This window comes from Diospyros lotus, chromosome 7 (genome assembly GCF_014633365.1).
Source record: "Diospyros lotus cultivar Yz01 chromosome 7, ASM1463336v1, whole genome shotgun sequence".
Lineage (NCBI taxonomy): Eukaryota > Viridiplantae > Streptophyta > Magnoliopsida > Ericales > Ebenaceae > Diospyros > Diospyros lotus.
Genome location: NC_068344.1, coordinates 34,022,199 through 34,047,365, shown reverse-complemented (window position 1 = coordinate 34,047,365; position 25,167 = coordinate 34,022,199). Strand labels below are relative to the sequence as shown.

Sequence of the window (25,167 nt, the reverse complement as noted above, 5' to 3'; positions counted from 1 at the left end):
ATGACCATACGTCCCTAATATATTTTAAAAAATTTAACAAATAATTTGATAAAAATTTTGAAATGCTTCATAGCTTTATTTTGATCATTGCATATCTTAATTCGAAAAACATTCTGATCTTATTTTAATACAATTTTATCTTATTCACTTTAATAAATGCTATCTAAATCTCTATATTATATATCTCCATTTACTATTTTAACACAAAATCAAGAAATTAAGTTTAACATCATAAAAAGTGATAATTTAATTGTAGTACATGAGGTCGCATGACTCATCTTTTAAAGGTAGTATTTGTTAATCAAGAAATGGGCTAAAAAAAGTGATATAAAAAATATTAAAGATAAAAATATTTTTATTATATTTATTAAATTTATCTGACAACTCTTATAAAAGAAGTCATTTGACTTCTTATTTGAAATTATTTAAATAAATCTATCTCTCTCTTCTCCAAATAAATTTATCTTGGACTTTGCAGATAAGAAAATGACCCATATGTCCTCGAATGCATTTTAAAAAATTTAATAAATAATTTGATAAAAAATTTAGAATATTTTGTAATCTTATCTTAATTATTTTATATTTTAATTTAAAAATTATTTATGTTAACAAACGTAAGTAACTATTTAGTAATAAAATAAATTATTTGAAGTGATGGAGTTGGCACAAATAACATTTATTTTTTCAAGAGTAATGTTATTCGAGATGAACAGTAATCCATGTCCTAGTCAGATGATAATATTTGATTAGAAAAGATAAAATAATATTTAAAAAATTTTATTATAATATTAATTAAATACTATCATGTGATTGCGAGATGAAGTATAATCCATCCTCAGTGCAGACGAATACCATTACCCTTTTTTCAATAACACAGTGAATTAACGTGGCGTTGACCAAGTGGGTGAATAGAGGCGATGACTAACAGAGAGAAGCCACCGTTCAAAGTAAAAGAAAAAAAAATTAGACATGTATAAAGTATAATGATGACCAAGAGGACGAGCTCTACCCATACAAAATAAGTCAATTAAATATTGATATATTATATTAAAATAATATTAAATAAAAGAGATAATAATACATAATCTTCCTACCTTTATCTAATAAGAAAGTATCTGATGACTAATAATATCATTCATCAATTATAACTTATAATATTATTTATTATATTAATATCAATATATCGATACACAAACACGTTTCAAATTAGCAAAAAGGGCATGTCCTTTGAAACCTGATGATAAAATACTTGTGGGAAGCGGTTGAATGAATGAATGAAGCGAAGTGACGATGATTCCAACTACAAGTTAGCCAACCCTTATCACGAACAATTAAGTTAATGGAGAAAAGATTCTATATATATGTTATATATATATGTCAAGGTAAAGCCAGTCATTCATGCATACAAGCAAAAAGCAGCCGCCCTGCTAGCTAGCTGATTTAATTAATTAATTAATTAAGCTCATCATCATCGCTCATCGGCGCCAGTTTGATCTTAATTCATTTTACTATATATATGTGAGATTATGAGTATAAATATAGGAGCACTGCAAGTAGAAATGAATTCATCGATCATCGAAAGATCGATCGATCGATCTCCATTTTTCTCAAGCAGGTGAAAGCTAGCTAGCAAAGATGACGAAGTCGAATACTAGAGCTGTAGCAGTTGCAGCTGCATGGCTATGTTTTGCTGTTCTTCTGGCTGCCGGCGACATTGGAACAGCCACATCTTATGCTCCTCCATATCTGCGTACGTACACACATCCAACAATATATAGTTAGCTTAATTAGCTTAATTAGCTAGTGGTGCTACTACTGAATCCACTTGAACAGAATTAATCCGAATCAACCTGATCATATGATATGGTGGGTGGGTGGGTGCATGCAGCAACAAGGTGCAAGGGGTACGATCCGCAGCAGTTCCCGGAAGGCGGGTTGTTTGCGGCGGCGAGCCCAGGGGTGTGGGACAATGGAGCCGCCTGTGGCCGGAGATATCAGATGAGGTGCATCAGTGGCCGGAACAAGCCTTGCCGGGGAGACTCGATCGTCGTCCAGGTCGTCGACCTTTGCCGGAGCTCCCCTTGCCCGGCAACCTTAGTCCTCTCGAACCAGGCCTTCGGCTTCATCTCCAGATTCACAAATGCCAAGATCAACGTTGAATATGCTCAGTAATATTCATTATTTAATGTGCTAATTAATCATATGTTAATTATATATTACGCTTAATTACCCAAAGATATATTTCTTATATATCTTTTTCTTTTATTTGCAGAATATAATAATAATGGGCGCTGCTTTCTTTTAGGGAAGAGAAAGAGAAGAAAAGGGAAATTCCTTGTCCGAATTTAAGGCCCTCTTTCTGGCTCTCGTGTGAATTTCCTTAGTTTTGGGCGAATTTTCTTAATGAAAGTCCTCTTTTGGCTCTTCTGTCATAACTTTTGTCAATTGTTCTTAAATGACTTTATAGAATTTGAAGGGTAGTCTCCCTAAAAAATAAGGGATTCAAGTCCTATTAATTTTGATTAACCATCAGAAATAAATGAGTCAAAGTAATGGTGTTGGCATGCCGAGTTAATATATATAATTATTACACGATAATAAATGTATATTATTTTTTAAATAAGATATATTTATTATATTTTATTTTTAATCCTTAAATAATTCTATTAGTTGAATGATTCAAAATATGATATATTTATCAATAGAATTATTTAAAATTTAAAAATAAAATATAATAAATACCCTCTATTTAAAAATAAAATGTATTTACAAGCTAATAGAGCATGGGCTGGTGCCTTACACTGGTCTTATTTGTTACAGGTTAATTAAAGAAATTATAACTTATAGTTTCTTAGATTATAACTTCTAAAACTTAGAATAAGTTGTAAACCTGTTTGTTGCACCTTCTTAGAAGTTGTAGTTAAGTAGTTGTGGTGTTTGTTATTATAAGCTATAAAATAACTTATTTTTGTATAATTGTCCATAATACCCTTAATAGTTATAGAATGATAATTTAAAAATTAATTAGTGTATATGTATAAGTTTAAGTGTTTACAAAAAAATTAATTAAAGTATAGAGAGAGAGGAAGATGATGAGAGAGAAAGAGATTTGAAAATGGAAATGGCGGTGGAAAAGAAAAACCCATGATTGCGTAAACAAGAGAGTAATTTTTTGTTAAAAATAAGGACAAAATTATTATAAAAATGTAATTATTTAAGCAGAAGTTGTAAAAGTTGGGGTACCCCAGTTTTGAAAAAGCCAGCTTTTATCCCTTCTAAAATCTAGTAGAAGCTATAAGTTAGAATTTTATAAGTTAAAACAAACACTACATCCCAATTTTTTTGAAGTTAGAAGTTAGAAGTTACAACTTTTAAGCTGCAACAAGCAGGGCCAATTGTAGGGCCGGGCCATTGGATCACTCAAATTAATTAACAAAAAAAATTAATGCAATCTTCTTCTTTTTATTCAATCACCCACAAATTTACATTTTATTCACTGATGAATATATGTTCTTAGGATATCAAAAAATATTTAATATCATTAATTCATCCAAAGTTTCAAACCAAAATTCAGAGATTTGTGTCATATTGCCCTAAAGTTAAAATCTAATTAAAGAAAAACTAAAAGATTGGGCCCAATTACATTACATTGGTCATACTTGTGCCATGATAAGAGTTTACTGCAATGGTAGAGTCATAGGTGGATAGTGGTGGGCTGGACCATGGTGGCCTTAAGCTGTCAAATTTTCATAAGTTTTGTCAATTTAAAAAATATTAAATTTAATAGTCATGTGAATGATACCAAATTATTATATTATTCGTGTTCAACGCGAGTAATTTGAGACAGATGACATAGGCCCATGAGGAGTGGTAAGGCCCATACACCACCAGACGTCGACAACGAGATAATATATTAGCTCCCGTAAATAATAATATACAAATTATATATATTACTTAATAAAATGAGTATAAAAAATAATGGTTAGTCTGATTTTAAATTAAATTAAATATATAAAAATTTGTATTTGAGTTATCTCAAGAATTTAGATTTTATTTATAATAACGTTGATTTGAGACGTTTATATTTATAAAAGTTTTAAATATTAGATGATGATTTTAATATGTAATTTTAACACATAAAAATATATAAAATTAATAATTTTATCAAAAAAGGTAATTTTATTTTTAAAAAATACTTTATGCATTAATATTAATTTTAAGTGGGTTAATATATTTTTTACGGAGATAAAAATATATTCTTTATATGACAAAAATAAAAAAAATCATTGAAGGCACCGTCTTGAAGTAAAAGCAAAAAAGAAAAAAAAAAAACTATAAAGAGAAAGAGACGACTGTTTGTTTCAGAGCTCCATCTGTCTGTCTGTCTCTCTCTATCTAGCACGATGGAGACCTAACCCAATTCCGAGCCAATCGATCTCTCTAACCCTAATCGATTGACCCCCAAATCCTGATTCCGATCCATCCCTCGTTTTCAATTTCCATCTTCTATATCTGCACTAATAGATACGTTTGGTGCTTGGTTTTCTAGGGTTTGATCGTTTGAATTTTGGGGTTTACAAGATGGACGGGAACAAAGACGAGGCGCTGAGATGCTTGAAAATCGGCCGCGATGCGCTCGATGCTGGCGATCGAACCCGGGCTTCGAAATTCATCGCCAAAGCTCGCCGCCTAGATCCGTCGCTGGCCGTCGACGATCTGCTCTCGAAGATTGATGGTCAAGCCGGTGACGGATCGACAAACGGCCCGTCATCATCGTCGGCTTCATCCAAAGCATCCGAGAACAATGATGAGAGCAACTCAGGCCCTCGGCGGAGGGTTCCGGCATCTGGATCGTCGCCCTCGAACGCGTCGGTGACTTATACGGAGGAGCAGGTCTCAATTGTGAGGGAAATAAAGAGGAAGAAGGATTACTACGAGATATTGGGGTTGGAGAAGGATTGCAGTGTCGAGGATGTTCGAAAGGCTTATCGGAAGCTCTCTTTGAAAGTTCATCCTGATAAGAATAATGCTCCCGGGGCCGAGGAGGCCTTCAAGTTGGTTTCCAAGGCTTTTCAGTGTTTGAGTATTGAGGAGAGTCGGAAAAAGTACGATGTTGTTGGTTCAGACGAGCCTGTGTACGAGAGGCATCCTGCGAGGGCGAGGGCACAAGGTTTTAATGGGTTTTATGATGCTGATATAGATGCGGAGGAAATATTTAGGAACTTCTTCTTTGGAGGAATGAATTCAGCGGCGGCTACTCAGTTCAGATCCTTCAGCTTTGGACCTGGGGTGGGAGTGAGAGTGGGGAATAACGGGTCTGCTGGATTTGCTAGGACATTGATTCAGTTGCTGCCAGTGCTTCTGATTATACTATTGAACTTTATGCCATCATCTGAACCTGTATATTCACTGTCGAAGTCATATCCTTATGACCATAGGTTTACTACGCAAAAGGGTGTCAATTTTTATGTGAAGTCTGGGAGGTTCGAGGAGGATTACCCTCCTAGTAGCTCGGAACGGTCAAAGCTTGAACTACAGGTGGAGAGAGATTACGTTTCCATTCTTTCGCATAACTGTCGGCTTGAGTTGCAGCGACTCCATTGGGGTTTAGTTCGAGAAACACCGCATTGTGACTCACTGAAGCAGTTTCAGATGGCTGGTTGATAACATAATTCAAGGTCCAGACGGCTCCTTATGTTTTTATACTTTTGTGAGTTTAACCGCATCATTTTATTCATCTCTAGAATATAAGTTGACTACTTGCACAGATTGATTGATTAAGCTTGGATCCTGCGTATGGAGCATACAGGATTGGTTTGAGGATAATTCTACATAAGTTTTAGATATATGCATGTTAATGTGAGTAAGCAATAAATAAATGGACAAGTAATGTTCTTTTCAGTGTCATACTGGTAGCAATCATGATTGCTTGATGACTATGAATGTGTTGTAAGTTCTCTTATTCAGAATGTCTATCTTAGATAGAGGACGTATTTTGTTCTGCATGCGTCTTTATTTTGATCTTGTAAAGTGATACTTGAAAATGCAACCTTTGAACTCTTGTGCTTATCCTGCCATGGCCTTAATAACTGCTTTACAAAATGACTGTTGTTGAGCTAAGCTAGGAGAGAAAAAGAGCTGGTTTGTCTTAAAGAGTTAACTTTAAATATTCTTGGGAGCAAATTGGTTGAAATTTAATGTATAAATTGTAGTTTCTGTGGAGTATCTGGAAAATATGGTTTACTTCATGATTAACACATGCTTACAAAAGTAATTAGCAAAAACAACATATGCTTAAAAAAAATACAATTTTTGAAGTTTGTGTTCCACGCATCAATGGTAGTGAACTTTTGTGTGTGTGTGTGTGTGAGAGAGAGAGAGAGAGAGTGTCAAATCTGACAGATATCTGTGATCCAGCTATTTGTTATGTTTGGTTCTGTTTAATGAAAGTTGAGCCAGGTACTTGCCCTTAATTTCTTTTCTTCATAAAGTTAATAGATAAGGAAACCTAGGATCTCAATTTTGATAAACAAAATTCCTCTTGTGTAAATTAATGCATAAAACAACTGTATACAGCATTAATTAAAAGAAGAGAAATCAAATAAAAGATGTTGTCAAATTCTATTTTTGCTTCTGCTGGGCTGCCCTTGTTCACACTCATGATTGAGTTAAAGTCTAAGCTTGATTTGGATGCATATATCAAAGTAGATTATGTGTGCATTAGGTTTGATAACACTTTCCATAGGAAAGTGATATCTAGTCAACCTAGCACAATATACAAATTTTCTAGGCACGCTGTCAACAAAATCATACCCCTCTGTGCAGAATGGGGCTCAGAGAGAGAGAGAGAGCACTGTCTTTTCTAATGACTGATTTATTCACTGGTAATTGTCTTATTGACGAGAACTGGACAGTGGCTGAATTTTTGGGGAAAAAGTCACTATATTTTTTGGCTATTGAAATGTTGAAAAAGAAATATAAAACTTGAATTGTTCAGTAAGAAAAAGAATATTGAACTCAAGTCCTGAAGTCTTTGTACATTTACTTGAATTGTTGGCCTGTTTGTCTGCTCATGAATATCAGCCTTATAATGGTAATCAAAGCAAACACGCGGCTCCTGATTTTGGTTTTATTTTAGGGTAAATTACTATTCCCCCCCTGAGATTAGGTGAAATTTGTGATTACATCCCTGTATTTTGGAAACACCTCTATTATCCCCTTACATTTCAATTTCGTCAGTATCTTTTAACGAAAATTAGTAAAGGACCATATTGCCCATCCTTACTAATAAAGTGTATAGGGGTAAATTACTGTTTCCTGTGAGCTTAGGTGGAATTTGTGATCACATCCCTGTGTTTTGGAAACACCCCTATTTTTACCCCCCTACGTTTCAATTTCGTTAGCATCCTTTAGCAGAAATTAGAAAAATACCATATTGCCCATTCTTATTAACAAAATATATATGATTCATGCAATTTTGTATGAATTGTATGATAATTATGTATTTGTAAGATGTTTAAATTTATTGCATCATCCTTTAGCATAATATGTTTATATCTTTTTATCAAAATAAATTAATTATATACTGTAATAACCAGAATATATATGGACTTACCTAAGTTTTTTATAATTAATATCATATTTAACTATTTCTCATCAATTTCCTTTTTTTTGTTTTATCTTTCTTTTTCTCGTTAAAAAAATATTTATTCCATTTTATCCATTTCCTTCACAAGATTAAATATTTATGCGTAAAGTTTATCTATATATTTTTTCTTTAAATTTATATTTTCAAATATATATATATATATATATTAGAGGAGTAACTCACGTGTAAAAAAATAAACACTTATAAATAATTTTTTTTGATGATTATAGTTTACTTTTTAATTTCTTTAGACAAAATTTTAAATTTTAAATATATTAAGAGGAGTTTAAAATAATTTGTGTAAATTTTAAATCTTGTTAATATAATTTGTTTACAATTTTTTTTTCTGTTAAAAAGAATGGCATTTGTGGGATTATTGGTAAATTATTTTGGGATCCATTTACCACATCAGCAATTTACTAGTGGATATTGATAGAATTGAAACTTAAGAGGGTAATTGTGGTATTTCCAAAACATAGGGATGCGACTGTGAATTTCACCTAACCTCAGGGGAGAAAGAGAAATTTACCCTTTATTTTATTCATCACCTTTTCCATATTTGTAAACTTGTGTTGGTAACTTTTTTAGTCATGTCTATCCACAGTATCAAACCCTTTTTTTTTTTTTTTAACACTGATGGAGAAAAATGGAACAAGATAGTTGATGCACCTTTCTCTTGATTTAATGTACCCTTTTAGTTGAAGATTCAGATTGCTCTGAATTGTATGCATTTGAAAAGAACGGCCTTAAACAGCAAAAACCGAGAACTAAGGCAGGATTAAGTGAGGATGAGTTTGCTGGACAAAAATTTAATAATATAAATAAAGTAAGGTTGGATTGGTTTAGTAACCTACTAGTGTGTTGTCTTTTGATTTCTCTGATTCCAGCTGCAATAATACTTTGCCTAAATGAATTTTGGTTGAGAACTTGCATCTGCTAGTCACTCAATTGTAGAACAGTATTACCAAGACAAAATTTCAAATGGTTTTGATATTTGTATTTGTAGTATCAAAGAAAAATTATGAAAGTCAAGAGATTTCTGGCTTTGGCACATTTATTTTTGAGGAAGCAAAACTTTCATTTCTTCTTGATGTATTAATGTAGAGTGCGTCTCATGTGTGTGCAAAAAACAGAAAGGATGGGTTTTCGTGGATGTGCTATTTCTTGCAGCCCCTTTTCTGCCGCTCATGTATCTGTCTGTATTATCATAATATGGTTGTTCCTAGTGACCTTTATATTCTAAAACTTAAATTCACTGTTTTTTATGTTGCATTCATCTGTTTCAAGTTAACAATAAATTCCCGACTTAAAATTGCAGTTGAGGACGTGTGTAACTCATATTTTTCTGCCAATGTTACATTATTTCATTGTTGACGTGTCATTAAATATCTGGACTACATCAAACTATTTCTGCCGCCAAGACAAATGTTGGCAATCTACGAACTGACAGCAGTACTACATTATGCATTTCATTGCATCTGCACACATGTTCCACTAATTGTCATCTTCGAGGAAATTGATTATCAAGTTGTTTTTTTTAAATATTTGTGTAGAAGAGTAAATTAAGAGGCACTTAGTTAGACTTCACATTTTGCATCCATTGCAGATTTTTGGGCAGTTCAACGATCTCCACATTTCCCATCTCGTAGAATTTCAAGGCAGTTAAGGATTTGCTTCAAGGACATAAAGGATGTTAACACTTGCAATTTTGGGAGTATACGTGTATACCATCTTGACCAAGCATGACTTGGGCATGTGTGGTCTTATAAACTTCTACCAGTTTAATGCACCAGTAATTTTTCATAGCATTCTGTGGGCTCAAGTCCGTTTGCAGTTGCCCAGCAATTTGCACAACATGGACCTTCCCACACAAACCCAAGTGATAGCGTATTGCCTAGATTACTCTCTGGTTCGTATAAATGTTCTGTTTGATAACTTCCAAGCTTTTTATACTTTTGAACGCTATATGTAAGGTTACCTTATTTGAGTATTTTTGTATTAGTTTCCCAATGATGCATCATTTACTTACAATATGGGGAAATAACCTGAATCTTGCATGGTTCCTCCTATGCTGATCATAGCTGGTCTCTTTCCTGCTTATATATATATAAATGTATATATTGGTGCTTTAACTTGCTCTCTTGCATCATTTACTTTCAATATGGGGAAATAACCTGAATCTTGTATGGTTCCTCGTATGCCGATCATAGCTGGTCTCTTTCCTGCTTGTTTATATATATATATATATAGTGGTTTAACTTGCTCTCTTGCCCCTTGTCTTCTTTTTATGTAAATGTAATGTTTTGTTTGTCTTTGAATGAAGTATGTGAAAAATTTGCCTTGTCTTTTTCCTTCAGTCAAACTTTCCATGACTTGGACATCCCTAGTTTGAGGTGTCTTTCTGAATCCCCCTCTCCCTTGCTTAGTGGGTGCTAGGTTTTTTAGCGCAATTGATGATTTGCACCTTAACAATGAATCAAGTTGTCTCCTTGTTTTCTGGAAGTTTTCCGTTTGTTTAAAGACAAACCGTGCCGTGTATTGAATGACTAAATCTTTATGACATTTGGGAATTGTTCAGGATTTCCATGGGGGTGGTGCTTGTTTTGAATTGAGTGTCACAAATTATTTGTATTAGTTTCCCAATGATGCATCATTTACTTACAATATGGGGAAATAACCTGAATCTTGCATGGTTCCTCCTATGCTGATCATAGCTGGTCTCTTTCCTGCTTATATATATATAAATGTATATATTGGTGCTTTAACTTGCTCTCTTGCATCATTTACTTTCAATATGGGGAAATAACCTGAATCTTGTATGGTTCCTCGTATGCCGATCATAGCTGGTCTCTTTCCTGCTTGTTTATATATATATATATATAGTGGTTTAACTTGCTCTCTTGCCCCTTGTCTTCTTTTTATGTAAATGTAATGTTTTGTTTGTCTTTGAATGAAGTATGTGAAAAATTTGCCTTGTCTTTTTCCTTCAGTCAAACTTTCCATGACTTGGACATCCCTAGTTTGAGGTGTCTTTCTGAATCCCCCTCTCCCTTGCTTAGTGGGTGCTAGGTTTTTTAGCGCAATTGATGATTTGCACCTTAACAATGAATCAAGTTGTCTCCTTGTTTTTCTGGAAGTTTTCCGTTTGTTTAAAGACAAACCGTGCCTTGTATTGAATGACTAAATCTTTATGACATTTGGGAATTGTTCAGGATTTCCATGGGGGTGGTGCTTGTTTTGAATTGAGTGTCACAAATTATTTGTAATTGTCTTCTGTATCTATAGTCAAGAACAGCAATGACAGATATGCGGTTGTTGTGCTGGATTCCGTTTCTTAGGACTTAGAAACATGCTGTTCATTTCTTAGAACAGCAATGAACAATCTTCATGTTGTTCTTTTTGATTAATTACGGCTTAGAAACATCCTCAGACCATCACCTTTATTTTGATGGATTAGGCAAGAACCACCATGAAATTCTAGTTTTGCATCATTGCATGGGAGTGGTTGAATTATTAATCTCAGTCTCATCTAAAAGGTTAAGATCAAGTGTAACAATTTGAACATTGAATTAGTGGTGAAATTTTGATTCAAAATTTATGTTTATTTTAATATCACGTTGAATTATTAATTAGTATTTTATATAAATTTTAAATTTTAAAATAAGATGATAATTAATAATTCAACAGTTTAGTTGGTAATTATCTCACCATTTGGTTGCAATCTTCAAGGTGCTACGCTACATTGCCCATATTTTGGTGTTAAAACAATTGTTATTTCTTACCCTCTGGACATATCTCGACTCACTTCTGTAATGAGTAGCGTAGGTTTTGCACTCTGCAATCCCATGACGGAGGCGCCGCTAGCTACAGTATTTTTTGGATATCGGTATTTAAGAATTGCGGTGTAATAATAAAAGGATTGATGTAATAATAAAAGTATAGTGTAAACACAACAATAAAAAGTATAGTGTAAACACAACAATATGCGTTAGAATTTTCTAGTCCTTTGAAGTTATGACCAGCAGTCCCAGTGCACCTATAAGCAAATACTGCAAGCACAACAATATGCGTTAGAATTTTTATAATACAATCCTCTTGAATTTTCACGATAAACTTGTGACCATTAACAATTTTGGGTTTCCAACTTGTTTTATAGAAGAAAGAAATAAAAAAAAAAGAAAAGAAGAAAAAATAGCGAGAATCCAGAAAGCAATCCAACCTTGATGATAGGTTTCTCAGTCATGATAATGGTCACCCAACCAACATATGGTAAGAATCTGCATAGGCCATGGCAACATAACAATGAAGCATGAAATTAGCAGTTTCAAATGCCAAAGACAAAAGAATACACACACACACACACGTGTATATGTTTCCTACATGTATGAAAACCTATTTCCAAGTAAGAATCATTTTAACAGTCCAACAAAGAATATGAAGCCAACAAACAGATCATAAAGTTAAATTACCCAACAGCTCTCCCCATGAAATGGTGTCTTTGCAACCAAAGCTGGCCTTGTGCATAGAGCAACCTATCATCGCCAAAATTATTATCCCCTGATAAAGAAGACCAACAGAATGCTAAAATTAGTGTACCAAATGAATAATCACTGACTGGAAAAATCAAACAAGCAGAAAGCCAAAATTTCAGAAAAACAAAGGATAACGCAATACAAGTACTCCAAGATCTAGGGTCATGCTGCAATAACAAATTCTATGAGAATTCCAAGAGATTTTTGTAATGAACAGAGAAGCCATCCCTTCATTTCTTGAATATTTTTCTTTATTAAGGTTTGGACGCAATTCCAAAGGAGTTATACCAGAATAAATCTAGTGACAGAACTTGTTGGAAGAAACAATTCTCGAAATAACACTTGCAAAAACACATCTTGCAATGGGCAAGTTAAGGATGGGGGCGTGGTAATACCTTTTGTCAGAACATCAACTTCTCCAGTGTCCTGGCGCTCATGAACCTACAAATAAACCGGGTAGGGTTAGTTTGTTAGGGAAGTGAAGATCCATGGTTTAAAGAAGAATGGTAAAGCAGGAGATGCAACGTAACTGAAACAATTAAGCCAAAAAAAAAAAATTGTAAAGCGGTTTCCAGAATTCCCTACCTTGATTACTCGATGAACAATTGGGATTTCACGTCCCTAATAAATAACAAGGAAAAGTTACTTTAGAAATACAGATAAAAAGGGGAGTAAAATATATATAAACTTGCAATATGTGAAATAATCACCACACAAATTGTACGACAAATTCAAATATCACATTGACAACCTATTGAAAAAAAAAATATCACAATAACAAAAATGCATCCAGAAAACCATCAAACAAAAATTGACATCCAAATCATCTGTGAGAATAAGTATTTGAGTTGAATGTCTAAACACAAGACATTCTAAAAGTTTTCACCTTCCAGCTAAGTGAGTATAATACTTGTATGCAAAATGAAGGAACTGAAAAATAACTACAATTGAATGAGTGAAACATGAACAGGGAGCATCACTGGAATGAGGAACCCACGTCCACATTAAACACGACAATTTCTCCTGCCCGAATAGGATCCTTGCTCATATGCAAAAACAAAATGTCACCCTGTAAAAGAAAATGAGGTTACTCAATTAGCTGTGAAGTGAAGAAAAAAAAACTCAAGAAAATGGGGTTCATACAACGGTACGATTGATCATGGTATATACAACAAATCATCTACGTAAAAAACATATGCATGGTAGAGATTGTAAATTATTCTTTTAAGATCTTTAATTTGAATCTCAGAAATTTGTAAGTGAAATGCTACCGGATCATGCAGACTAATGAATCCACATGTTAACAATCTTCTTAAAGTAATTTAGTGAAAAGAGATGAATTGGTACACACTGAACAGAAGGGAAAACACCTTAAGAAATAAGTGAACTCGGCACTCCAATTTCAACTCAGATTTATAGTTGAATACTAAATGCAGGCTGAAATCCCATATTTCTTTCAGCATCTTCCTAAGATCAAGTTGAACAAATTACTGAGTGATTATTCTGCCAGAAGACTCACCCTTTTGAAGCCAGGTTCCATGCTACCAGAAAGCACAACAACAACAGGTGATTCACTACCAGTTATACACATTAACCCTTTCCATATTATCAGTGCTGACGTGACAATCATACCTAAAAACAGCAACAACAACAACATATCAAGTCTTAATGTTGCCATGTAAAAAAAAGAATCACAATGTTAAAGAGGAATGTAACATCTCTAAGTATGGATTGCAACAATTTTTAAAGGTGGACACAATGCTTGTTGAGTACAATTAGCTATATTCAACTTCCAATAGGTGCCTTGTTGGAACCAAGGGAGGAAGCAAGTATTAGTTTAGTGGGAGCGACTGCCCATTAAGGGTGCCACTTGGGAGGAGGATTTGCAATTCAACAAACTCTATTCCCAGTTAAAGCTTGAGGGAAAAAAGGTGGTTTTTGAAGATGGAGGTATTGATACACAGCTATTGCAAGATGAAGGGAGAAAAGAAGAGCACAATTGAGGATGCTGGCCAAAAATATGGTGTTCCAGGCAAGAGAATTATACCTCAGTAGCTAGTTTTGACGGGAGTTTCTAAATTGTATAAGAAGCGACCTTTTGTACTGAAATGAATAATGAAAAATATAAGAATATGTTCGTTTCCTCTAAATTCTCTTCTCTTTTGTTTTTGTTATTTTTGCTGGGTAGTCTAAGTTCTCTTCTGCTTCCTCCTCCTCCTCCCTTTCTCCATTATAAAACCTTGTTGAGCTTTTAAATTGCTGCAGAGGACTCTTAAGAGAAATTCCTTCTCCATGTCAAACACCACCCCAATTGGGGCCCAATCCCACAACCCTCTATGAGAAATCGCTAATTAGAGATTTTGGTTTATAATATATATTTATTATTATTATTATTTTCCTTCTCCACGTCTTCAATTTCATAATAACATTGATCTTTCTCAGGCTCTAATATGTATCTTCAATCCTGAGCAATCCAGGATATTAGTAATAATTTTTACACCCAAACAAATTACAACATGCTTAGAATCTATCATTTTCACCTATCTCGCGTGAAGATCACTAACAAGATCCAAAATCCATTATCATTTCACTTGACAACAGGTACTCAACCATCATATTTTTTCAATTACACAAAGCCATTACCAATGTATTTGGTCTGCACGCTGCACCAACAGGTGAAACCCAATATGATAATTATGTGTGTAGTTTATTATCAAGAGGAAAACACGTCTGCACCAACAGGGATAAAATCCTCCAGAATAATACAACATCAGCCTCTAGCTCGAGGAAATGATGCCCTAATTTGAACTCAACAACGACACAGAGTCGCCTCGAATTGAACTGAAAGTATAAATATCAGTTTTTTTTTTTTTTTTTTTTTCATCCACAAACCACAAATTCAGGAAATTCGATCCAGACGAACTCTAGGAACGAGAACCGAATTGATTCAGTAGAAACAGAAAAGAAATCGATTTGCAGAGAGCGAGAAAGAGGATATATAAACGTACCGAGACAGACGGCTTGGGAGAGAACTTGTCTGATCTGTAGAGATTTGATGGAATCCACTGCTCCTCCGATCCACCCCATCTTCTCTCTCTCTCTCTGTTGCCGAAGAAGAATAAATCCGCGAGGTGTCGTTGCTGCCACGGAAGGAAGGTCGCGAGATTGCCGATCGTGAATGGGGGATGAGAAGGGAAAGGTTGATCCACGCCTCTAAGGCATGAGCCGGCGGCCGTTGCAGAGAAGAGGAAGGGAGCTTGGAGCCCTAGTGGATCTCTAGGCCACATGGGCTTGGCTCCCCTTGGGCCTCCTCAAGAATAAGGCCCAGAAGTCGGGCCTTACAAAAACCCTAGTTACTCTCTTTCTTCCCCCAATTCAATTCACCAGCAAAGAAGAATGGTACTCTCTCTCTCTCTCTCTCTCCCCCTCTCCCTCTCTCTCCCTCTTTGGTTTCTGGTTTCGTTTCACAATCCTGAGGAACACAAGAAATGTATGGACAATAGTCGAATGTTTGTTTGTTCATTGTTTGTCGTGTGTTTCTGTGTTTGTTTGTGGCAGACAGGGGAGGCTGTGAACCCTAAGGCGTACCCGCTGGCGGATGCGCAGCTGACTATAACTATACTGGACCTGGTTCAGCAGGCTGCTAACTACAAGCAGCTCAAGAAGGGCGCTAACGAAGGTCATTTGAATTTTGTTTGTTCTTAATGTACTGTTTTGGGATCCTATTTTCTCTAAATTTTGGTTGTTTCTTGTCCTCTTGAACTTTCAGCAACCAAGACATTGAACAGGGGTATCTCTGAGTTTGTTGTGATGGCAGCCGACACTGAGCCGCTTGAGATTCTTCTCCATCTTCCTCTACTTGCGGAGGACAAGGTATTGTTTCACATGTATGAATAGGAACGCTGCGTAACATGTGCCTTAATTCTTGGTGTGAAAATTGGTAGTGTGTTTGTTAGGGATATATAGGTTTTCATGGCTATGCAATTATTTGGATGTGTTGTTTCCGTTGGCTGTTTTGTGTGTTATCTTGACAGATTTTTTGATTGCTTGAAATTGTTGCTCCACTTGCACATGCTTATTTGATGAAACTATTTGTAATTTGATGTGTTTCTAGTTATTACAAAGCTCATTCATTGCTATGAAGCCTGGACACAGCAGCTTCCTTTGCCATAGTTCTACAGTATTGAAGCGCAGCATCTTTTATTGTTATGATTTTAGGGAAGTTTTTCACCCCTGTTATTCCTTAAGTGCTTGACAATAAGCTATTTTCAGCCTTTTCAACTTGAGTATGTTTTGATGGGTTAGTTGTAAAAAGCAAGTAGGATTAGCAAAAGGTTGCCCCAGACTAGTTTGGTTATACCAACGGGTTACACATGAACTTCTCTTTCAGGGTGATAGGTGAAAATGGGGAAAGTTGATGTGTTTCTTGACTGCTGGCTGTTGTCATATATCATTATTTGCTTTTAGAACGGGCACTATTGTGAATGCTATAGTGGTTTTAGAATTTAGATTATGCAATTTGTATTTCTGTTTTATTCTCAAGGCAAAAGTTTTGTACACCTAAGCTATTGAATCATGAAAAGTAGAGCAAGGCCTGATATTATTCACGGGTTTTTAGTAAAAGGCAAGGCTTGCCTTTTGCGTTTCATTTTGTTTTTATATTTTGGTTGAGGTATAGAATCAACTGTTAAAAGTTTTGGCCAGCTGTTCCAATTCAAGAAGGACTAATTTTTCCTATATATATATATATATATACATCAGTTGTACACCTAGGCAGTGTAGCTTGAATTAACAGTATTGTATATTTGGCTATTTCAATTTCATGTGTTTTTTTTTCTGGATGGCAGCGTGATATTTAGATCTTAGATTCACAGCACTAGAATGCCTTGCATAATTTCTATGCTAGAAATCGAGTTCAGGAAATGTTCATGAATAGTATGAATTGTCTGTTTATGGTCATTCTTTGGCTCAATAATGGCCTTAATTTGTTGTTTATAATTTTGGGTCCATTACTTGACTTCATCTGTATTTCATGTGCAATTTGGGACTTTTGACTTCTCAGTATACCTTTCCTTTTTATGTGCCTTTACACGTTGAGGTTGCTTTTATGATTCTCATGTCATTTTCTTCCCATTTAGGGATAGATGACAATATTGCATGCACATGGCATCATTCTACATCATCATTGCACACACTCCACTGAGGCTAGTCAAATAATCAAGAAACTATTGAACTGAACTATATTTTGTCTGAGCATCTCATTTCTGTACTTTTGGAATCAATTTTATGCTTTCTGTGGCTGCTATTTGAACCAACACTGTATGGTAAACATGCATTTCCTACACTTTGTTTAAATATGGCAGGAAGATATGCAGCATGCACTATATTTTGAAGGCTTCAAGTGTTTCTTATATTTATACAATTTAATGTTTTTTGGTGCACCTTAGAAACTTTGAACGCCTCTGTCTTTCTTGATAAACAAGAGTCAAACCATCCCCCCTCCCCCTTCCCCCTCTTCCTTTTAATTTTGCAATGCCATGAAGAACCAGTCTTCAGCACTGTATCCTTTATTCAACTTAATTCTACCAGCAGCCTGTTTGTAGGATACGGTACCACCCAATGGCGAGTACAGCAGTTGAGTTATGCTTCATTTGTGGATAAATTTGATATTAAGACAACTAATCAATACCTAATATGAATTTTGCAGAATGTGCCTTATGTATTTGTTTCTTCAAAGCAAGCCCTTGGCCGAGCTTGCGGGGTTACCCGGCCCGTCATTGCTTGTTCTGTGACAAGCAATGAGGGAAGCCAATTGAAATCCCAAATACAGCAACTCAAGGTACCTTGCCCCGTAGTGATGACTTGTTACTTTTGTTGTTTCAACCCCCTCTCTCTCACTATTTTTTCAAAATTTTGTTTTCTTTTGAATTGTAGGACGCCATTGAGAAGCTGTTGATCTAAAAACAGGATGATAGTACTAAAGAAGCATTTTTCGGTATGATGGGCCTCTTGTCTTGAGTTGGTGCTTGGAGGCTTTGACTGTTGAAGAGTTGTGCTAGCATGAAGAGAGAGCTTTTGGTTTTTCTTTCTCTTCCAGTTGTTGTCATCTGATTTCCATTATGCAGTGTGAGAAATAATATTTCGGATTTCTTTATATTTTCAGAAATTTAGATAATTGTGCATTGAACTCATCTATTCAGTTTTGTTATGGGTTATGGCGATCATTGTGCTATCTATCTGGTGCTCTGCTCAGACTCACTGGACTGAGCCGAGCTCGTGGCTTTTAGCCAGAGCGGGGCATTATTTGGTGAAAACCAATTTTTTTTTAACCGAATTGACAAATTTTGATTAATTTCGTTCAATTTTAAATTTTTGAAAGTTGTAATTCGGTTTTTAATTACGGGGAAATAATTGAAATATATTATGAGTTTAAAAAATTATCATTTAATTGTGGGCTATTCATGAAATTATTATCAAAATAAGCATGCATTTTAAGTCACTCTTTATGACATTAATATATGTTTATTAGAGTATCTTAATTTTTTATCGAATTTTTTAATATCAGTTACTTTGATTTTTTTTTGATTATTCTGACATTTTCGTTAAACAATTGTTTGAATGGCTAAATACATATTCAGCCCTTCACCTTTGCTCATTTAACCAATTGGCCCCTCAACTTGAGCGGAGTTCACTTAGCCCCTCTCCTTTCAGTTAAGGTCTATAAACACCTCAACTTTGAATTTAAAGACCCATCAACCCTTTCAGCACTATGCGTGAAATCACGCTAGGTTGAGGAGAGTGAGCAATAAATGGGTCTCGCTTTTTTTTTCTCCCTCTCCCTCCCTGCTGCCATGGTCTCCTCTTCTATTCCTCTCTTCCATCAAGGCCCACTGCCGTTGCAGCCATCGTCGTCTCCGTTGCGATCGTCGCCTTCTCCGCTCCTTCGCTCTTCCAATCGTTCGCTTTTGGTCACTGCCCCTCTTTGCTGTTGGTGTCCCTGCTTCTTCAATTGCAGCGGCTTGACTTCTTCTCTGATTTTGCTTTTTCCATCAGTTCTTCTCCCATTCAATCCCTTCTCTATTCTTCCCTGATTCAATCTCATCTCTTCCACCAAGATCCACCACAACCTCCAATTGTTGCTGCCGCGTCCTCCGTCCATATACATATAGATATATATATATACATACAGATATATACATAATATATATGCATCAGTTTCCTATATATATATATACATATAGATATATTTTCTATTCCAAATCCATCCCTGCGTTGGACATCAGCTTCGTCCGGCGCCTCCATCGTCTGCGTCCCTATCGTCCGGTTTCTCCATCGTCGGCAGCATCCGCCCCTGCAACATTGTGTATATATATATATATATATAATAATATTGTTCATTATGTTTGTATTAATGTAAATTTTTAATAAATAATTGTATATAATTTATCAATATTTAGTGATAAAAATTTATTATTTAGACATTAATATATATATTATATTAATATAAAATTTTAAAAAATAAAAATATATAATTTATTAACAAATAAAATTTTATTGGACATCAATATATTTGTATTATATTAATAATAAAATAATAATTTATAATTTATTAATATATATCATATTAATATAAAAACTAAATACTAAGTAAATGCGTATGTCACACGCGTGCAGTTCTGCATGTGTTTTTGAATTTTGAAGTGTTTAATAGCCTCAAATTGAAAGTTGAGGGGTTGCTATAGTAAAATACTAAATTTATATTAATAGCTAAATTTATACATTTTTAGAATATTATTTCAATCAAACTTGCAAAAAAATATATATATATTCATCAAATGGATTAAAAGCTAAATCTAAGAATATAATGCCTGATGTTCTGAGTAATGTTATTCATATTTAGTATAAATAAATATTAGTGATGTGATAATTTATATAAATTATGTAATTTATTTTAAAAAGATAAAAAAAAATTAATAAATTTTATTTTTTATATTTTAAACAGACATGTAATAACAACTATACAATTTAGATGTTCTTCCTTTTGCTTTCTCTTGAGTTGGCTGGAACTGAGGAATTTGCAGGAAATTAATCACTCATTAATTTTCTGATTATATATATATAATATGTATGTATGTATGTATGTATTTGCGGAAACCCCAAATTTCGCAGCGGCGGGCGGGCAAGCGATCGAGAGGAGAGAGCGAAGATGGAATGGATCGGAGGCGCAGTGGATTCCATCAAATCTCTACAGATCAGACAAGTTCTCTCTCAAGTTGTCAGTCTCGGTTCGTATACACATCCTCTCTCTCGCTCTGCAGATTGATTTCAGTTCTTTTTGCTACTGAATCAATTCGGTTCTGGTTCCTAGAGTTCGTCTCGTCTGGATTGGATTCATTTCAATTGTGGTTGTGTTTCAAGTGTTTAAATCTGTTTTGCATTTCTACTGTATGAAAAGTTCTTTACTAACGTCGTTTAATTTTTTTTTTTTTCCATACATGTACCACTAGGTGATCCTCTGTAATTTTTTTTTTTTTTTGAATGTCATTACGAAGACAATTTATTTATTTATTTTTTAGAACGTTTAGGAAATTTGTCATTCATGATTTTGTAATCTTGCATTTCCCTCTTTATCGTAACAAATTGAAAATGATGGTATTTATACCAAGTGTTCTCGACACATTTTGCATAAATGTGCGCCTTAACTGTAGAATGAAAAATACAGCACTATAAAATTAGGCATTACCATATATATGACAAAAGTAAAGGGAGAAAAATGAAGAGATGACACCCAACAGTAAGCATTACCTTATATTATTGGTTATTACTGCTAATATCTCATTGCACATTCTAAAAAATGTAACTCACCATGATCATTAGTGGGAGTAATGGGAGTTGTATCCTGACTGAGAAGATGACCCTACTAAACCACGGGGAGACTGGATATGTGTTTCTTTTGTAATTGTATGATGAAGAACATGCCCACCTCCTTCAACTGCGACAACAATATGATATCTTCATTTAGCAGTACCTTTTGGTCTTTGCTTTTTATACGCTTAGCTCAAATCTTGTTTCTATTGCTTTAGCCAACTTATACATATCTGTCATTTGTGTCAAGTCAATTGAACAATTTTTCATAAGCATGTGATCTTGCTTCGTTGGCAACATTCTTTACCTCTTTTCTTGGCTAAGATATATACAACAATAACATATCAAGCTGTATCTAGAATTTGCGTAGCCAATCCTACCTAGTGGAATGGAATTAAGGCTTGTGGTTGTCGTATCTGACAGACATTAAACTAATTTGTCAACATCTTGCATTAAAACATGTCAAAAGAAGTCATGATTGACTCAATTTTACGAGATGAACAACTATGCTTGATCAAAGGGAAAGCTATCACTTACAGATACCAACCTATGGAGGTTGGCACACCAAACTTTCAAGTCAAAATCTAACAGATGATGGTTGCCTACCTCAAACGAAACAAATTTAAGCAAATTGTCCACAAATTTAAAGAAAAAGGTCGAATGGGTTTGGTATTTTAGGGACCAAATTTTTGCAGTTGTCCATTTCTTTTTCTTTCTTCTTTCAGAGTTAATAGGAACATAGGCACTTACACGAAAGAAGAAAAATGATAGGACCCTTGTTAGTCACATGTACCAGCAAAGAAATAGGAGGGAAGAAGCAAGGGGCAGAATAGGATATTGGGAGAGGGGGAAAGTGACAAAAACAGTTAGAGGGCAAAAAGGGGAAGAGCAGCCAAGGGAGCATGGCTGATAGCTGAGGCGTTGGAGGGGAGTGTCGATGGATAACAAACTATAAATAAGAGAGGCTAGGAGAATATTAGGGAGGGGATTTTGGTATTGAGTCTTAGGGAGAGTTAAGGGCCTCTCGAATGCCCTATTGTTCTTATTTTTCCTTGCTGCAAATTACTGGAAACCATTGATATTCAATTGCTGTGAAATTGCTATCTGTATCCTATCAAAAAATCACAGTTGACTCTTGCTTTGATGCAAAATAGTTATTTTCTGGTAGCTTTCTGTTACATAAATATAATATTAAGTAACTATCTCGTTTATTTTTTATATATGTCACAATTTAATCCCACTCAATCAACATTTGTAAATACCTTGAAAAAGATTGTTTGAACCCATAGTTAGAGATTTTACATTCCTCTAACATGTGAATTTTCGTGGTTACATTTTTAGGTATGATTATCACGTCAGCACTGATAATATGGAAAGGGTTAATGTGTATAACTGGTAGTGAATCACCTGTTGTTGTTGTGCTTTCTGGTAGCATGGAACCTGGCTTCAAAAGGGTAAGTCCTCTGGCAGAATAGTCACTGGGTAATTTGTTCAACTTGATCTCTGGAAGATGCTGAATGAAATATGGGACTTTTAGCCTGCACTTAACATTCAACTATAACTTTGAATTGAAGTTGGAGTGCTGAGTGCATTTATTTCTTGAGTTTTTTTTTCCCCATTCTGTTTGTTTTGTAGCAATTCATCTGTTTTCACTAAATTCCTTTTTGGAAGATTGTTAACCTGTGGGTTCATTAGTTTGCATGATCTGGTGGCATTTCACTTGCAATTTTTTTGGATTCAACCAAATGCTACATTTACAGGAAAAAAAAAAAATGCTGGATGTAATGTTCAAAATTAAAGTCTTACATGAATATTTTACAATTTCTATTTTCTACCATGCAAATGTTTGTTACACAGATGATTTGTTAGTATATCCTGGTCAATCTTAAAGAGTTGGGTCAAGTCCAAGCTTTTTCCATAAGGCCCCTTTTTATTTGCTTGGTATCAGGCCCCCTTTCATGTGTTTCTTTTTGTTTTTTATTTTGTGTTTATTGTCTGAAACTTTGCTTTATTTGGCAAATTTCATTTACTTTGCTGCTAATTGATTGACCACGTCTGTTTTTACAGGGTGACATTTTGTTTTTGCGTATGAGCAAGGATCCTATTCGTGCAGGAGAAATTGTTGTGTTTAATGTCGATGTAGGTTCCTGATTCTGGTGCTGCTCCCTGTTCATGTTTCACTTATCCATTAGTAGTTACTTTTCAGTTCCTTCATTTTGTGTACAAGTATAATACTCACATAGTCTTGTTTTAAGACATTCAGCTGAAATACAGAAATGGTGTGTCATCTATGGCAGTAATATTATTCTCCCAGATGATTTGGATGTCAATTTTTGTTTAATGGCTTCTCTGCATGCATTTTTGTTAATATGATATCTGATTTGTTGTACTATATCTTTGGTGATTACTTCACTTATCACAAGTTTATACATATTTTACCCCCCCTCTTTTTCTGCATTTCTAATGTAACTTTTCCTTGTTATTTCACAGGGGCGTGAAATCCCAATTGTCCATCGTGTAATTAAGGTAGGGAATTCCAGAACCATTTTAAACTCAATTTTTTTGGTGAATTATTGCAATTAAGTAGTATTTCCTGTTTTACCATTGTTCTTTTAACTGTGAATCTTCAGTTCTCTGAGAAACTAACCCTTTCCGGTGCGTTTGTAGGTTCATGAGCGTCAAGACACTGGAGAAGTCGATGTTCTTACAAAAGGTATTTCCACACCCCCATCTTAAACTTACTCATCTCTAGATGTCCTTGTAAGTGCCATTTGTAAGTGCCATTTCAAGATTTCTTTCTTTTGGCAACTCCTATAGATGGATCTGTCTTGGCAAAACTCCTTTGGACTTGCATTCAAACCTTTGTTGAAAAAAAAAAAAAAATTGCTTAAGAAATGAATGAGATGACTTAAGTTCATTGTAAAATCTATTGGAATACACGTGTAACTTTTTTTTTTGTTATGGTTTTCTGCTTGCTTGATTTTTCCAGGGGATAATAATTTTGGTGATGATAGACTGCTCTATGCACAAGGCCAACTTTGGTTGCGAAGACACCATATCATGGGGAGAGCTGTTGGGTAATTAACATCACTATCTGTTTGGCTTTTAGACATAGGACACACACACTCTCTCTCTCTCTCACACACACACACGCACGCACGCATTTTTGGTTTAATAAATGAGGAGAATTTAGGTCTCAGGTACTTCTAATTTCGCTATCTGTTTGGCTTTTAGACATAGGAAACTCTCTCTCTCTCTCTCTCTCTCTCTCACACACACACACACACTCATTGTTTGTTTAATAAATTAGGAGAATGTAGCATCTCAGCTACTGCTAATTTCATGCTTCGTTGTTCTGTTGCCATGACCTATTCAGGTTCTTACCGTATGTTGGCTGGGTGACCATTATCATGACCGAGAAACCTATCATCAAGGTTAGATTTTGTTCTGGATTCTCAATTTCTTATTCTTCCTCTTCTTCTTTTTGGCTGATTCTTTCTTCTATAAAATAAGCTGGAACTCAAGAGGATTGTATTATCAAAATTCTAACTCTTGTTGCTCTGTTTGCAGTATTTACTTATAGGTGCACTTGGACTGCTGGTCATAACTTCAAAGGAGTAGGGAATCAAGCAATGTTGTGACTTATGACTTAAACAGGACAAGAAAAACACTTACATCCAGGAAATCACGTCATCCTGTAAACTCTTTCCTAGAACTAGAACTGAGCGAAAATATTTATTAACTAGTGGATCACCCATGCGATATCCGTAAAAAAAAAATAAAATTGTTAAAGTAAAAATTATATAATTTAGTAGTTACAATAAATGAAAATCACAATAAAGAAGTAAAAAATAAATAAAATAACCATGTTACAATCATGAAAATACCACAAAAAGATTATAGATTTTGACAGATTTCCTTATATGCATTCAAGGGTAGACAAACAATTAAAAGTACATAATTCTATCCCGAAATCATGTAAAAATAAACTTAAATTAATATGTAATACAATAAATAATGAGTAAAAAATAAAAAAATTACACTACAACAGCAAAAAAAAAAAAAAACGATAACCAACCTCTTTATTTTGAAATATGCATTCAAGGGTAGACTTTTTTTTGG

The 25,167-nt window shown here is 34.6% G+C and overlaps 6 protein-coding genes across 8 annotated transcripts in view; 5 read left to right on the top strand and 1 right to left on the bottom strand.

Moving 5' to 3' along the window:
• LOC127806264 (uncharacterized) overlaps positions 1–25,167 on the top strand; it is a 70,407-nt gene that overhangs the window by 16,138 nt on the left and 29,102 nt on the right. The window lies entirely within an intron of this gene.
• On the top strand, positions 1,527–2,435 carry LOC127806266 (EG45-like domain containing protein). Its single transcript, XM_052343452.1, has 3 exons — positions 1,527–1,750; positions 1,889–2,168; positions 2,273–2,435. Exons 1-3 carry the CDS (start codon positions 1,636–1,638, stop codon positions 2,277–2,279), a joined length of 402 nt encoding a protein of 133 aa, XP_052199412.1. The 5' UTR covers positions 1,527–1,635; the 3' UTR covers positions 2,280–2,435.
• Positions 4,361–9,681, top strand: LOC127806262 (chaperone protein dnaJ 49-like). The gene is made up of 2 exons (XM_052343444.1): positions 4,361–5,678; positions 9,255–9,681. The coding sequence occupies exon 1, from the start codon at positions 4,582–4,584 to the stop codon at positions 5,662–5,664; it is 1,083 nt and encodes a 360-aa protein (XP_052199404.1). The 5' UTR covers positions 4,361–4,581; the 3' UTR covers positions 5,665–5,678; positions 9,255–9,681.
• On the bottom strand, positions 11,554–15,415 carry LOC127806265 (uncharacterized). The gene is made up of 8 exons (XM_052343451.1): positions 15,189–15,415; positions 13,700–13,812; positions 13,178–13,249; positions 12,766–12,801; positions 12,576–12,621; positions 12,118–12,205; positions 11,868–11,925; positions 11,554–11,697 (listed from the first exon to the last, which is right to left on the bottom strand). Exons 1-8 carry the CDS (start codon positions 15,265–15,267, stop codon positions 11,647–11,649), a joined length of 543 nt encoding a protein of 180 aa, XP_052199411.1. The 5' UTR covers positions 15,268–15,415; the 3' UTR covers positions 11,554–11,646.
• LOC127806267 (uncharacterized) lies at positions 12,681–18,371 on the top strand. Of its 2 annotated transcripts, none has more exons than XM_052343454.1 (5): positions 12,681–12,686; positions 15,739–15,859; positions 15,950–16,053; positions 17,888–18,019; positions 18,115–18,371. In XM_052343454.1, exons 1-5 carry the CDS (start codon positions 12,684–12,686, stop codon positions 18,139–18,141), a joined length of 387 nt encoding a protein of 128 aa, XP_052199414.1. In that variant the 5' UTR covers positions 12,681–12,683; the 3' UTR covers positions 18,142–18,371. The 2 variants fall into 2 exon arrangements, with proteins under 2 accessions (XP_052199414.1, XP_052199413.1); XM_052343453.1 differs by lacking the exon at positions 12,681–12,686 and adding an exon at positions 15,537–15,579.
• LOC127806263 (uncharacterized) lies at positions 20,224–24,765 on the top strand. Its single transcript, XM_052343445.1, has 8 exons — positions 20,224–20,465; positions 22,387–22,499; positions 23,113–23,184; positions 23,536–23,571; positions 23,713–23,758; positions 24,035–24,122; positions 24,422–24,479; positions 24,616–24,765. Exons 1-8 carry the CDS (start codon positions 20,312–20,314, stop codon positions 24,664–24,666), a joined length of 618 nt encoding a protein of 205 aa, XP_052199405.1. The 5' UTR covers positions 20,224–20,311; the 3' UTR covers positions 24,667–24,765.